The sequence below is a fragment of the Priapulus caudatus genome, unplaced genomic scaffold (genome assembly GCF_000485595.1).
Source record: "Priapulus caudatus unplaced genomic scaffold, Priapulus_caudatus-5.0.1 Scaffold738, whole genome shotgun sequence".
Classification (NCBI taxonomy): domain Eukaryota; kingdom Metazoa; phylum Priapulida; class Priapulimorpha; order Priapulimorphida; family Priapulidae; genus Priapulus; species Priapulus caudatus.
The window spans coordinates 51506-67470 of record NW_014577799.1 but is presented as its reverse complement, the minus strand read 5'-3'; the positions used below and the strand labels follow the sequence as shown (position 1 = coordinate 67470).

General features: G+C 43.3%; 1 protein-coding gene across 1 annotated transcript in view; it reads left to right on the top strand.

Moving 5' to 3' along the window:
* Nucleotides 1-15965, top strand: part of LOC106813194 (adenylate cyclase type 3-like) — a 22366-nt gene that overhangs the window by 4622 nt on the left and 1779 nt on the right. The window contains exons 2-6 of the mRNA XM_014817261.1: nt 961-1045; nt 4048-4206; nt 5838-5984; nt 11892-11996; nt 15234-15357. Of these exons, the coding sequence (XP_014672747.1) occupies nt 961-1045; nt 4048-4206; nt 5838-5984; nt 11892-11996; nt 15234-15357 (620 nt within the window). The remainder of the gene's footprint in view (nt 1-960; nt 1046-4047; nt 4207-5837; nt 5985-11891; nt 11997-15233; nt 15358-15965) is intronic.

Sequence of the window (15965 nt, the reverse complement as noted above, 5' to 3'; positions counted from 1 at the left end):
CCTATGAGCTTTCAACAATACACTGTGTATTGTTGAAGACCTTCTAACAATACACTGTGTATTGTAGTAGGTACCTATGAGCTTTCAACAATACACTGTGTATTGTTGAAGACCTTCTAACAATACACTGTGTATTGTAGTAGGTACCTATGAGCTTTCAACAATACACTGTGTATTGTTGAAGACCTTCTAACAATACACTGTGTATTGTAGTAGGTACCTATGAGCTTTCAACAATACACTGTGTATTGTTGAACACCTTCTAACAATACACTGTGTATTGTAGTAGGTACCTATGAGCTTTCAACAATACACTGTTTATTGTTGAACACCTTCTAACAATACACTGTTTTTCTTTTCTTTTTTTAATTAGTTTACTTTTTGATTTGTAAACTTGAAATTGACATTTATTTAAATGAATTTATTGAAATTATTTTATTGATTTTATTGAATTTATAGAAAATGAAATTGAATTTAAATGCACAGTTGTTAGGTACCTACTACAATACACAGTGTATTGTTAGAAGGTCTTCAACAATACACACTGTATTGTTGAAAGCTCATAGGTACCTACTACAATACACAGTGTATTGTTAGAAGGTCTTCAACAATACACACTGTATTGTTGAAAGTGTATTGTTAGCTATACCAGGATTATCTGATTTATGCTATACGTTATGTCACTGTTGCTCGTTATTGGATGTTCACCCTGTGTCTGCTTGTCCTGTTCTGCTTCATCATCTGGCAGCTAGTGTCTCTTATAAGACATCATGCGAAACGGCTGGCAACCCAAGTGTTGTTGAATATGACTATCAGCTAATATATAACGGGAAGCTATTTCACAATTATCGATAAAATGCGGTATAAATAATAATAGCAACTTTTAATCTAAAGTCTGAAATTCTACCGTTTAATATCGGTGACGATAGCTTCTTCTATGTGCGTGTTTTATGGCTGCAGACCAAAACTCTTTGTCGGCACCAAATACAGCGTTAGCTTCATGATGGTGGTGGTCGTAATTGCCGTGCTTTACCTGAACAGACATGTAAGTATTCGTACACGCATGTACGTGCATGCGTGCGTGCGTGCTACGTGAGTAACTTTACTCAAGTAAAATAATGCATGCGTCAAAATACTCACGTGTGCGCCGGATTTTCGTTGCGTTTTCGGACGCATGCATCAAGAAACTCAATATCAAACATGTTTGATAAATTTTGACTCATGCGTCAAAATACTCAACGTGTGCGCGCTAGCTGCGTAAATTTACTCAACACTGGTACTCACAGCGCATGCGTTTAAATCATTGTGCGCCCAGTATTGGCTGCGCACAGTCACGTGATCTGCATTACCACTTATACCTTGAGTAATTTTACTCACGTGTGCGGCGGACGCTGAAGATATTTCTCGTGAGTATTTTGACGCATGCATCACTTTACTTGAGTAAAATTACTCACGTGTGCGCCGGGCTTAACAGTATTAGTCTTTCGTTGATTTACCCGAATAGACACGTATACACGCTTTACACGTGTATGTTGAAAATTTCTTCCTGTATTGCTTTGAATGCATAGTCATAATATATGTAGGTATATACATGCGTTACGCGTGCGCGCTAACAATATTACCCTTGCGCTGTCTTCGCTGAATGGACATAAACTTGCATAAACCTGCAAGTATACAAAGCAGTGAGGCGTACATTCCGGGTAACAGTGACATCTTTCAGTTGTTTAAAGCCGTTGTCAGACTAGGCGATTCTTGTTTCCGCTTATGGCCACGGTCACACTAGGGGGTGATTGTTGTCATTTTACCTGAATGGAAATCTAAGTACAGATACGGCCGGGGTGCGTTCATTTATGCGGTAAAACGTGGTATCTACGTGCAATGATCCACCCAATGATTGCATTCGTATATAACATGATGGCGCAGACACCACATGCTGCATGGCGTCACGCAACATACAATTCGATACCTCGTGCACTCGCGTGAGCGTCACCATTACACAATAATGTCAACCTAACTACCTATTAATGGCGGATCATCGTCGATCAGGCATTACAACGACGATAAAGCCAAACACAAGCGCATGATATACGTAATATCCGAGTATCGTTTATAGATGTATATATATATGCCTATATATGGAGAGAGAGAGAGAGAGAGAGAGAGAGAGAGAGAGAGAGAGAGAAATATAGGGAGCGATAAAATAAGAAAGATAAGGGGGTGGAGAGAAGCGTCTTGATATAATACGGTGATTATTCGCCTACTAATATAGCACTGCTGGGATTCTGAGTTTCTACCGCGATGCGCGTATACTCGGATCAGCCATGTTAGTTGCGTGATCGATCAGTTTAATTACTCATGCGCAGACAGACACGTAGTCTGCTCTCGAAAAAGTGCCAAACGCCCAATTGCCACTATGTGGGCCGCATTAGCAAAGAGAAGCACGCACGCGGGAAATGTGTATGTTGCGTTGTGTAAAGCTTTGTGATAAATCTCTACTGCTGTCAGCCATGTGCTATCTTTTGTTCACCTAGAACACGCAAGACATTTTGATTCGATGGCCTATATGATTACACTTAGGCCTACTTTATTAGTTATTGTAATTACCATATGTGATTTCCTTATATTATCGTCGTCGCTATACGTGTCGGTGTACAATTTTTTATTGTGGTGGCGGAAGCGTGCAACCATTGAGAGTTTCACTCCTATTAACGTCCTAATTATAAGTTGATCATGATATTCATTAATTTCCTTACAATGTTCTCACGAACGAATGACGTTCGCATCAAAGAAGTTTTCGAGAATAATTGCGCCGCTATTACATGTAATACAATATAATTCATATATAAATAAATAAATAAATGTGTATATATATATATATATAATAATATATATACTAATATAGAAAGAGAAAAGAGAAGAGAGAGAGAGAGACGAGAGAGATTGGTAATTCTGTACTTAAACTAGTTACTCCTAGTGTGCGTGAAGATCGGAGAGAGATTTACACAAGGTGAGAATGTCAGATCACTGCGTGAGACACCGCCTGTATCTACAGGAGAGTGCAAAGATCACTCATCTGCTGTAACATGTTTGTCTATGAGTTTGTCTTATTATTCTTGTGGTTGGGGGTTAGGATTGGACAGCGTGCTCAATCGGTCTGATATGTTTCGTGCACATACAACGCTGGCTATTTGTTGTTGAGTATCGCTCACTATTCTAGATCTACATTTGAGAATAGAATAGTCCTTTCTCGGACACACGCACACGTTGCATGCACACACACACACACGCACGCACGCCACACAGACACACGCCACACACACACACACACACAACCACACACACACACACACCACACACACACACACACACACATACACACACACACACACACACACCCACACACACACACACACACGTGCATGCGCACACGCACACATACTGCAGAGCCGTGGCTAGCGGATGGGAGCACGAGGGGCAGTTGCTCTCCCCGAGAAATGTGGATACTGGTTACAAGGTTGATCCAGCGTCCCTGCCCAGAATACACGCACGCACGCACGTACGCACGCAACGCACGTACGCGCACCACACCACACAACGCCACACGCACGCGACGCACGCACGCATGCACGCACCCACACACACATACACACACACACACACACACACACACACAACACACACCACACAAACACACACACACACACACACACACACAAACAAGGCCGTGAAGGCTATTCCCCGACGTTCGCAAAACCACAACCTGTTGTCTCCCGAATGTCTCGCTGTTGTGCTTACCCCTCCCTACTTCGCCTCCCTCCTCCCTCCCTCCCCGTTCCCTCTTCCCTCCCTCCGCTCCCTCACCTCCTCTCTCACCTGCCTTCCCTCCCTCCTCCTCCCTCCCTCCCTCCCTCCCTCCCTCCCTCCCTCCCTCCCTCCCTCCCTCCCTCCCTCCCTCCCTCCCTCCCTTCCCTCCCTTCCTCCCTCCCTCCCTCCCTTCACCACCCTACTTATTCCGCACAGTCACATCATCTTCACGTTTCCACGCAGATCGAGATCATGTCGCGCAAGCTGTTCCTGCGTAAGACGCAGGTCGCAGAACAGCGCACCGTCGTCGAGAGCATGCGTCGCAAAAACCAGGACCTCGTCTTCAATCTACTGCCGACACACGTCGCCGCGCACTTTCTAGGTGCCAAGAAGGAGGACGAGGTAGGAGGGCGCTCTCGTCTGTACATGTGAGATGCGTACATCGATCTTATACCCCGTACAGACTGCAAATTTGATATGGTATTGAACTGGTGCGATTCAGGGCGCGCGCCAAATTTTTGCAGTGTGTACACGCTATTCCGCTACTCTGCTATTCCGCTATTCTGCAGTGTGTACACGCTATACGCGCTGGCCCACACCAAGTTGGCCTCGCAAATGAAGGAGGGCCAGCCAGGGCCGGGATAAGTTATCCTGCACCAAGCTGTGTCTGCATGTACACAACACGCGCGCCAGAACCGGAGCTAAATCGCAATACGCATGCGCATAGCCTTATTTAGGTCACGTAATTGTACAATTTCTGTCTGCGGGGTGACGTAGCGAGCTGAACTGAGAACTGATGACTCATTTAATGTAGGATCAAATATGCAGTCTGTACACTACGATTTGGCGCGCGCCAGTTTAATATCATAGCAAATTTTGTAGTATGTACGGGGTATTATAGTAAGGTTGTTGAGTAGGTGCACCGCGTTGCGTGCTATGCAGATGTGGTTAGAGCTTGGATGAGAGGTAGGGGCATGAGGCCCGTTGTCAGAAACAAATTTAATTAACTGTCTTAACTTTCTGTCATAGGCCGTTGACAGAAACGGTAAAACTACAAGTTTCTCGTACGCGATGTATACGGAGTGGTCTGGTCTATGTAAAAAAAATTTAAAAATTATAAAGATTTAGATACAGACTGATCTTGTTTTTAAATAACGGGCCCCAGGGTTTGGGTTACTATTAGTGCGTGGTTTATGGCTAAGGGTTACAATTATTAGGGCCGCAGCGTCTATTTGTTCAGCATGTTTACTGCTATAATACACACATTCAGATACACCGTTTAATTATGCCATTCTTTTCATTCAATTTTTATTCACAATTGATTGTTCACAGCACGTTTCACAAATACTGGAAAACATTTTGATTATTAAAAAAAGAGTGTTTAGGATAATGGGTTAAGAAGAAATGCAATGTTACTACCGGGAGAACCAGACAATTATTGCACATTGCATAGCGCGCTAAGAAATATTTCGTTAGTAATAGACTTCGATTTGGTTCGTCTACGTTTTCCAGCATTTTCTCCAACCTCAATTTTTGCTTGCTCAATCTAAGTAATGCTTTTTACGTGGATGGTGTACGATGCAGACGCGCAAAAACGTCAGGACATGCTGTGACAACGTTTTAATCGGGTTGGGGTTTAGCCATCGACATTTTGCCGAATTAATAATTCAGCGGAAAAGAACGCAATGCTAACTTTTCCCAGTTTGCTGCATCCGGCAAACAACCTCGCTTCCATCCCCTTTTAAAATTAAGATCTATAGACTAGATCGCAAGCAACGCCATCTATTTTGTGAGAATTTGTAATGTGTGTGATAGCGTGCGGCATCGTTTTCTTTGCGGTGTATATGCTGTATGAAATAAATGTAACCAACGTTAAATACGCTCCTCTTTCTCTTTCTTTCTTTCTTTCTTTATTTCTTTCTCTCTCTCTCTCTCTCGATATCTTCTTTAGCTCTCGCACTCTTTAATTCCTGCTCTTATTTTTATTTATTATTTATATATATAAATAAGCACATTATTTTTCTTTTGCACAGGAACTATACGCACAGTCATACGACGAGGTTGGGGTCATGTTTGCCTCCGTGCCAAACTTCAGTGATTTCTACAATGAGGACGGAGCCAACAATCAAGGAATAGAGTGCCTTCGATTCCTGAACGAAGTGATATCCGATTATGACGCTGTGAGTGCGCACGCGCATATAGTGATGGCGTAACGCCCACGTCATCCACTGATCTATATCTAATATATATATATGATACTATACATAATATCAGGAGTTAATAATGACAAATTTGTCATTATTAACTCCTGATAATATATAGATATATTCAAGAGCTAATAATACCTAATAGCTAATATAAATTACATACACACACGTGCACGCACGCACGCACGCACGCACGCACGCACACACACACACATACATATATATATATATATATATATATATATATAGAGAGAGAGAGAGAGAGAGAGAGAGAGGGAGGGAGGGAGGGAGGGAGGGAGGGAGCGAGAGAATTTATATAGATATTAGTGCAACGTCATCGCGTCTCGTTATAATGCCACTTGCAGCGATTGTGTTTGTTGTGGGGAGATGACGAGCGTCCGACCTTTTAAAATATCAGTACGGCGCCTATGCGTGCGTGCGTGCGTGTCTCATACTATAAACCAGCTGCGAATTGGTCAGAAAAAATGATGAAATCGGCATCCCAACCACATCCCGCAGGCTATGGAATCGTAGTAGCTATTAAATTAGGGAGAACGCACACGCGCGGGGCAGGTCGTCGGCTCTGATCATCTGCCGCTACTGCTTAGGGGTTAGCACGCTTAGGAGTTAGTGCGGGATATAGAATGTCAAACGACAGCGAAAAACACAACCATTTGTGTGTGTGCGTGCGTGCGTGCGTGCGTGAGTGTGTGTGTGTGTGCGCGCGTGCGTGCGTGTGTGTGTATGTGCAGGGGCGTAGATAGCGGGGGGGATGGGGGGATGCATCCCCCCACTTATTGACGTGGGGGGGAGGATGGCGTGTACAATCATCCCCCCCTACTTTCAAAAGGAAAATGGGGGATTCAAAATTTTCTGGGGGAGGACCCGCATACCCCCGCATGTTTCTTACTACCCTCCTCGAAATCCTGCATTGGCCACTGTCGAGCGTAACAAATTTAGCACCCCCACTTCAAAAATCGTTCCGCGGCGCATGTAGAGTACTGCTAACAAAGATTATGATTATGAATATTTGTATGCATATCAAAAGTCAAATTTGAGTTTATCTGACAGGGGCGTAGATAGCGGGGGGATGGGAGTATATCTCCCCACACTTATTGAGGTGGGGTGGCTTTCATCACCCCCTACTTTCAGAAAGAAAATGGGAAAAAATTTAATATTTTACAGACAATAAATACTGGATATTTATCTTCAAATCCGTCATCGCTATTCATACTCTCCTAATGAATTATTACAGAAATGGAACGTGACATACATCTTATGTAAAATGGCTGTAATTCGTTCCAAGAATGACATTATTTTACTGAAACTCAGACGGTTAATTTTGGACGCATTGCCCATTTTCAAAATCCCCAAATCACGTCTTATCACTGCTCACGAAAGTTAAATCCTTGCTTTATTTAAAATTAGAATAGACCTATTGAGAGTTGGGATATTGAATTTTCAGGGGGGGTTGAATGGGAAAATTCAATTTCGTCTCACTTTTTGGGAGGGGGGATGGGGGTGCTGAGACTCGACCGGAAGTATATTCCCGATTTTGTATAAGGGGTGAAAATATGCACTATTTGGTTCGAATCTGGTTGTTTTTCTCATATTCTTTTGCAGTTTTAAGGTTCTCACTTCTCATAGTAGAGGACCTGGCTAAGATATGTATGCACATAATTTAGGAGAGAATATCTCAATTGTTATTGGCTAATATGACCCCAAGGAACAGCTTGGGATGTGTGCCAAAATCTCTATCCGGGGCGAACAGCCCGAAAATGACCACGCCCTTTTTCATCGAAAGTGCTACGACCGACATAGCTGTATCTTCTAAACCGTTGGAGCTACAGATTTTCTGAGGTGCTCAAAATGTTCAGAATGGCCATTACATGCCTAGGGGGTCATAGAAGAGTGTGAAATTTGATATTTCACGAGAAAATGGCTAAAAACCATTAGGTCAACTTAGTACCATACAAACAACTAACTACCTACTTACTGGAATTGCCATATATTTATAACAGTTGATATATCCTCTCCTAAATTATGTGCATACTCCTCTAAGAAGTTCCCACACCTCTACGACTGCTACATGAACGGTGGATTTGTCGTGAACACCACCAGGAAAGGCAGTGGAGTGCACTTTGACCAGGCGCTAGAGCAGCGCTACAACCGCCCTGCCAAAGTGTTTGGGGGATAATTGGGGTCACCAGGAAGAAGGAAGCCGTTGCTCTGTGGGGAATCATCAAGCATAAAAAAGACCAGTACGTTGACCTGAAGATGAAGGATGATATCAAAAGAGAACTCTTACTTCACCACGAGTTCAACCCGAGTAATGCAACTAAGATAGTTGGGATGGTGCAAGACATAGAGGAGTATCTCCTGAAGGTATGCAGCCCTCTACAAGACCAGGTAGCGCTGAAGAATGTTCTCACTGGAGAAATTGTGACCGACGTAAACGTAGACAAGTTGTTGCGCTGTATCAAAGAGGGCAGTGCTGCATGTGCTAAATTTATCGATGATCGACTCAGAAATAAGTTGATATTGATACACTCAACTATTAGCAAAATCAAGTTTAGGTCCTCTAAGAGTAAGACCAGCTTGAATTTGGCTCCCAAAGCAGACATCAAAAATGAGACAATCAAAGCTCTCATGTTTATTGAGTATGGGTGTCACCGGGGGTTCACTGTTGAAGAACTACTCCAGCATGAGATTACTAACTCTGCGTTCTTCTTGGTTGACAAAGATGGTTACTTGAGGAAGAGTGCCAAATCACAACTTGGGACTGAGCTGATGAGGTTGTGCCCACTGATAGATAAAAAATGGCCAGAAACCTCCCCACACACCCACGCCATCGTTATCGACTTCATGGCCTTGGTGAGAAAGGTCCCGTTAAAGAAGCTTGATCCGCCTGTCAAGACATTCCATGACTTTGCTATTGCCTTGACATCTATGGTCACCAAAGCTGGGCACAACTGATGAGATCCACATCGTTTTCGACGCTTACAGAGAGGACAGCATCAAGAATGGAGAGAGGGAGAGAAGAGGAAAGTCAAAAGAAATGGTTGTCCTTGATGCGATATCACCGAACCAAAATGTGCCAGTGGTATTAGAGAACTTTTGGTCGTCTTCCATCAGCAAAACTGCTTTCCATGCATTCTATGTTGAGTGGCTCACCACCAATTACCAAGGCACCAAACCTCTATACCTTGGTATATCACCACAGGCATGGATGGTGTCAGCTGGGTGTGCATCTCCATTTTCTTGGCTCAACTGCACACATGAGGAAGCTGATGACAGGATGATGTTCCATGTGCAGGACATTCTAAGTCACCGGTCAGGAGCTACATCCATGATGCTGTCATCAGGTGACACAGATGTCTTTGTGTGCCTGTTATACCACATCACAGTCAATTGGAGAGATCTTGGCCTCCAAGACCTGTCTCATCCGCAACTCAGTAGTGAAAATATCAATATTACCACTCCACGATATCTGCATAGCGCTGGGAGACGAGCTGTCTAAGTGTCTCCCAGCACTCCATGCGCTGACTGGGTGCGATACAACCAGCAAGGTATCAACTAAACTTTGAGCCCTGAACGCTGTCCGCAAACCGGAAAATTCCTCTCTGATCCTGAATTTCGACTGTCCACAGCTAACAGAAAGCGCAATACAACTGGCGAAAACATTCTTGGTCAAATGTCTCAAACCATCAACAGACCTGAAGACATTTGACGACCTGCGTCTCGCTGCATTTGATAGCAATGCCCTCAAGATGAACTTTGAGAGAACCACTTGCACCTCAACTAATGGAAGCAAACATATCCATAGAGCCTATCACCAGCAGCAGCTGTGGGTCCAAGCCCCATTTAGAGATGCCACTTTGATTATGAATGCCGAGTCTTATGGTTTTGTAAGAAGGGGCAGTTTATTAGTCCCTGAGATTGTCATCTCAAAACCCGATGGCCTGCCAGATCCTTGCACGTGAGGCAAGTGTGCTCGCAAGAATGGGTGTCCCTGCAGGGTAGCTGGGATCAAATGTTGCAAGTACTGCAAATGCAAGGGAGGTGATTGTTGTAAAAACCCTATCACTGAATGAACACTGCTCATCATCCTCATACGTGGACTCTGTTGTGTTACTCTTCGTGTTCCTGACCTTGGTTTATGTGACACATAAACAGTACCGATACTAATGTGGTGTTAAAAGTTGTATTGTTGGCTGTTGGGCAATTTCCCTGCTGATCTTTGAAACATTTAAGCTCTCTATAGAAGACACAAATGTTCTAACTCTGATCTAGGTCCGGAAAGTTTAAGTTAAGAAATATATGGCAATTCCAGTATGTAGGTAGTTAGTTGTTTGTATGGTAATAAGTTGACCTTGGCCATTTTCCCGTGAAATATCCAATTTTACACTCTTCTATGACACCCTAGACATGTAATGGCCATTCTGAACATTTTGAGCACCTCAAAATATCTGTAGCTCCAACGGTTTAGAAGATACAGCTATGTCGGTAGTAGCACTTCCGATGAAAAAAGGCAGGGTCATTTTTAAAAGGGCGTGGTCATTTTCGGGCTGTTCGCACCGGATAGAGATTTTGGTACACATCCCAAGTTGTTCCTTGGGGTCATATTAGCCTATAACAATTGAGATATCCTCTCCTAAATTATGTGCATACATATCTTAGCCAGGTCCTGGACTATCAGTAAAATATACGTTTTATCAAAATTTCAGGTGGAGATGATTCCAGTGCTGTAGTTGTCAACGGGGGGTCGGTAGCGCAGGGGGCGGTCGCCCCCCCCCTAGAATTTTCAGGGTAACGGTATTTTAGCCTAGGTAAGTCTGCACTGGCAACCCCAGTGAGAACATGTACATGTATAGCACAGATTTGGTAGTAAGCATTTTAGTCTTTGGTGTCCCCAAAGGTAAAAATACTCAACTCAACAGTGATGTTATTGTGATGAGGACTGTTTAATATTGCTGCCTCATAGTGCAGGAAATTGCATCGAAGAGGTGTTACTTTAAACAAAATTTCCGGGGGAGGTCCCCTGGACCCCCCCCCCCTAAACAGGAGGGGGACACCCCCTGAAGGAGGAAAAATCCTGATATTCTATGATAAAGATGTCCAAAATTGATTGCTTTTAGATTGCAACTTTTTAACAATTCCCCACAGTGCGCGCTTCGTGCCCTTGAGCTCGCATGATTCGCCCCCCCACCCTAGAATTCACTTCTGGATCCGCCACTGGTTGTGTGTGTGGGGGTGGGGGGTGCGTGTTATTAAACCTCTGGGATCCAAAGAAAAAAATTACCCTCGAATTCACAAAATTGCACTTACAATATCAATTTTTTTCAATTACCACAAAAACGACCATCGTGAAGGTTCTAAATTGCTAAAATCCAAGAGCTTCCGGGGGCTCCGCCCCCTGGACCCCGGGCAAGGGTTCTGCCCCCTGGACCCCGGGCAAAGGTTCTGCCCCTGCACCCCATCCATTAAGGGCTTTGCGCCAAGGCGCTCGCGGTGTGCGCTACTCGCCCACACTCTTCATATACATTATGATGGAAGTAACAGCGAAATCATCCCCCCCCCACAACTGAGGAGCTGTCTACGCCACTGTGATAGCTGTGGCGTGTGTTCTGTGTCGTGTTGTGTGTGTGTGTGTGTGTGTGTGTGTGTGTGTGTGTGTGTGTGTGTGTGTGTGTGTGTGTGTGTGTGTGTGTGTGTGTGTGGGTGTGTGTGTACGTACGTCGGTGCGTGCATGCGCACGCGTATGCAACTACTTCCGCAGAATGTTCGTGTTAGCTGTTTAATTTGGTGCGTTTACGGCTTCAGTAACACGGCTTTCCATTGTCTAACCGTATTATTGCGTTTCCCTTGTGGCGCACACAGCTGTTGAGCGAACCGATGTTTCACAACATCACAAAGATAAAGACGATAGGATCTACCTACATGGCGGCGAGCGGCATGGCACGCTCTATCACGGCAAAGTGCACGGTACGTTTATACATACAGACAGGGTGACATAGGCAATTAATTCGTGTATTATTGGGCTAGGGCGTGTTCTAGTGTACGCCCGAAGGTACGCACACACGCACACACACGCACGCACGCACGCACGCACGCACGCACGCACGCGCGCACACACACACACGCGCGCACACGAACGCGCCCACACACGCGCGCCAACACACGCACTGAAATGTCGGCTGAAGAAGGAACAAATGCAGTATTTTGTGATACATTTGCAACGCAGTTTTTTTTATTTAAAATCCTTTTCCATGCGCAGAAACTTCGTAAAGTTACGATTAATTTTAAGACTAATGTTAATGTTAAGAGAAAAGTTAATAGCGTTGACAGAAACCTATCGTAACTAAACTTACTTAAGTGAAAACTTACGATAACAGGAACTTCATCACGAGGCTGCTGATTGGATGAGAATCGATCACAAAATTCAAATTCATACACGGCTCAAAATATGCTAATGGGTTACAAAGGTGTTTCAAAAGGTTCCAAAATAATTGTAATAATAATTCTGTACAACCAGACAAATTCTCAGACTGTAACACGGCAGCCGGCTGAAAGGGGTGGTAGGATATGTTTACTAGGCACTTCTAATTTTAACATATATTTTAAATTTAATTAGGGTCAGGGTTAGGGTTAGGGTTAGGGTTAGGGCACTTTTTAGGGTTTTTGCATCATTCTTTAATATATCGTAAAATATATGTTAAGTGCCTAGTAAACATATCCTATCACCCCTTTCAGCCGGCTGCGTAACACGAGACGCGAGAGTCGTGTGGTCAGTGCAAAAGTATTTAAAACAAGAGAACAAATGCCATACGCCATTTGTAAATGTTTTGAAACTTTTGTTTTGCTTTACGATCGGTAGATAATTAATGTTTTTGACGTGTTTTTCAGGAAAAACACATGATATTACTCATTAATATAAAATATAATATCACTATAACTGTAATTCTTAGTCTAAATGTGTTATTTTCATCTTAATATTAAAGTTAAGGGAGGGTCTAGGATCTCTTAAGTTAAGACAAAAGTTACGAGCATTTTTAATTCTCTTAACTTTACGAAGTTTCTGTCAACGCTCTAAGAGAAAAAGTTAATGTTAAGGTTAATGTTAAGACTAATTTGTTTCTGACAACGGGCCCCTGCAGGTATTTAAGTGCACGGCACTCGGAGAAAACGCAACAAAATTATAGGAGGTAATGGACGTGTTGTCGTTTCTGCTACAGTAACTGCCATCGTGAATAACATGACAATGCTACTGCCAAAAGAAAGAAGAAAGAATCCTATCTCGAAAATTGCGTCTCGGCGCGGTTGTTGTTACTGGCGGTAAACTCATTGATCCTAATTCTTGATGAGCGACAGCGGTGTCATCTCTCGAGAAAACGAGAAGCTTGTACCGCTAGTTACCTCCGCAAAAGGGTTGGCAGGAGGTTATGTTTTCACCGGTGTGTGTTTGTTGATTTGTGGGTTTGGGCGTTTATTTGTTTGTGTACAGCCTAACTGAAAAAGTTATGGACGAATTGTCATAAATTTTTTAGGATAGGTCAGAAATGTACGGTGGCCCAGTGACGCCATAGCGATTTTCCGTTATATTTATATATTTTTTTTATTATTAAATTATAAATAAAAAATGAAAAATTTAAAAAAAGATAATAAACAAATATAACTACTGTTAATCACCGGAAAATCGCTATGGCGTCACTGCGCCACCATAGAAATGGGCTAACTTAGGATTGATTAGATTTTGGTGGTGATCCGGATCCAATTAATTAATTAATTAATTAATGCAATTTTCATGATAGGTCAGAAATGGGGTAACTTAGAATTGATTACATTTTGGTGGTGATCCGGATCCAATTAATTAATTAATTAATTAATTAAATTTTCAGGATAGGTCAGAAATGGGGTAACTTAGAATTGATGACATTTTGGTGGTGATCCGGACCCAATTAATTATTTAATTAATTTATTAATAAAAATTTTCACAGTGAGAGAATTGAGCTGCCTTGGCGGAGGTCTGCCCTCTCCGAGTGCTCTAGTTATACTTACTATAGGCCGACGGCTTGAAATATTACACCCAATCACGAGTATTTTTGTGCGCACTTCAAACAAGTATGAGCAAGTACAAACGCACAACCTATACGCACAATTAACCTTTCTCGGGATATATGATTGATGGCGTTATTTAAGTGCGAATGAAGAAGGCAAAATCAGCTTAGAAGGCAAATTAGCTAGGCGTGTCCAATATTGAAGAAGCATGCAGCACTAAAAAGTCATGGGCAGCTAGGAGAACAGGAATTGGAACAGGAAGTCAGCGTTCGAAATTAAAAGCCAGTGTTTATGGGTGTAACAAACAATTGCCCATTCATTTAACTCGACTGATGTATAGGGAGTACCTATATGGCGGGCATGTTATAATTGCAAAAAAATGGAGATAATATAGACAGTACACGGAGCTGATTTTACCGTGAAAGATGAATATATACACAAAAGGTTGTTTGATTATTTTAATTTTTAACGATACAGACGTACACTTCATTTATGAATAATAATAAGGGTGCCTTACGCGTGGGACTTATAATAATATATATTTAGGGCATAATATTAAGGGTGCCTTAAGGGTGGACACTTGTACGTAAGGGAGTGGCACTTTAGCGTACAATTAGCGTGCCTGAAGCTTGGGGCTCTACTGAATTTCCCAACCCTGAAGGACCAAAATTCAAATACTAATATATTGAAGCAATACAACGGAATTATGACCAAAGCATTTTACAATAGGTATTAACTTTATTTGGCACAGGGACTGTTCGTGTAAGCTCCCCATGGCTACCACTCCCACTACCACTACCACTACCACTACCACTAATAGTACGAAACAACTGTGTGTCGTCGGCCCAATGCTTCCTATGTAACGTTATAATCCGTGTATCAAAACAGAAGAAAATACATACAAAATACTACACCTAAGGGGGGGGGGGAAGTAGACAATCTAGAATGGGAAGCATTATCTTCAGGACGCGGGAATGGACCATTTTAATTATGTGGGAATCCGGAAATACCACGTAAATTTTAAATCAAGATTTTTAGGACGTAAAAGAACTAGGAATGGCGTTTTGATACTAGGAAATGGCAAATTCTTTACCCGTGACACTGGGAACGCCCCCGACCGGTTCTCCCCTTCAGCCCAGTCTTATCTGCCGTTTACGTGTGTAGGACACGACGCAGGTGACGGAGCGCTGGCAACATCTCATGGAGCTCACAGAGTTCGCGATGGCGATGAAGGAGACGCTGTGCACGATCAACGCTCAGTCGTTCAACAACTTCGTCCTGCGGATAGGTAGGTATACGTATATCGATCTCGGCGAGACCATCGCCGGCAGCGGCATCATCATCAACATCATCAGCAGCAGCAGCAGTAGCGGCATCATCATCATCATCATCCTCATCAGCAACAGCAGCGGCATCATCATCATCATCAGCAGCAGCAGCAGCAGCAGTAGCGGCTGCGGCATTAGACACCACTCTCCCCCTGCGCGCGAGTGGTGATGTGCGCGAATGTGCCCACACACGCGAGCGCGTACGCACGCGTGCAGGCACGCACCGCACGTACGCACACACAACCACTTCTCGGTCCACGTACGTGTACATCTGCGTCCGCATGTGTCGTCGTGCGTCTGTATTCGTGCAGGGTTATGCGTGCGTGCGTGTGCGTATAGATATCAGCGTGCGCGAGCATCCATCAATGTTGCGCATGTAAGGTATAGAGGAAAACTAATGGCTTCGTTAGACTGTTTTTCGTCGACGTGTGTTATGCCTGAATACTGCGAAATGCAACACGAATGACGAAACTAATGATAGACGACAGTAATCAATCGGGCTAGCCTGCATCTATGTGGGTGTATATATATATATATATATATATATATATATATATATATATACTAT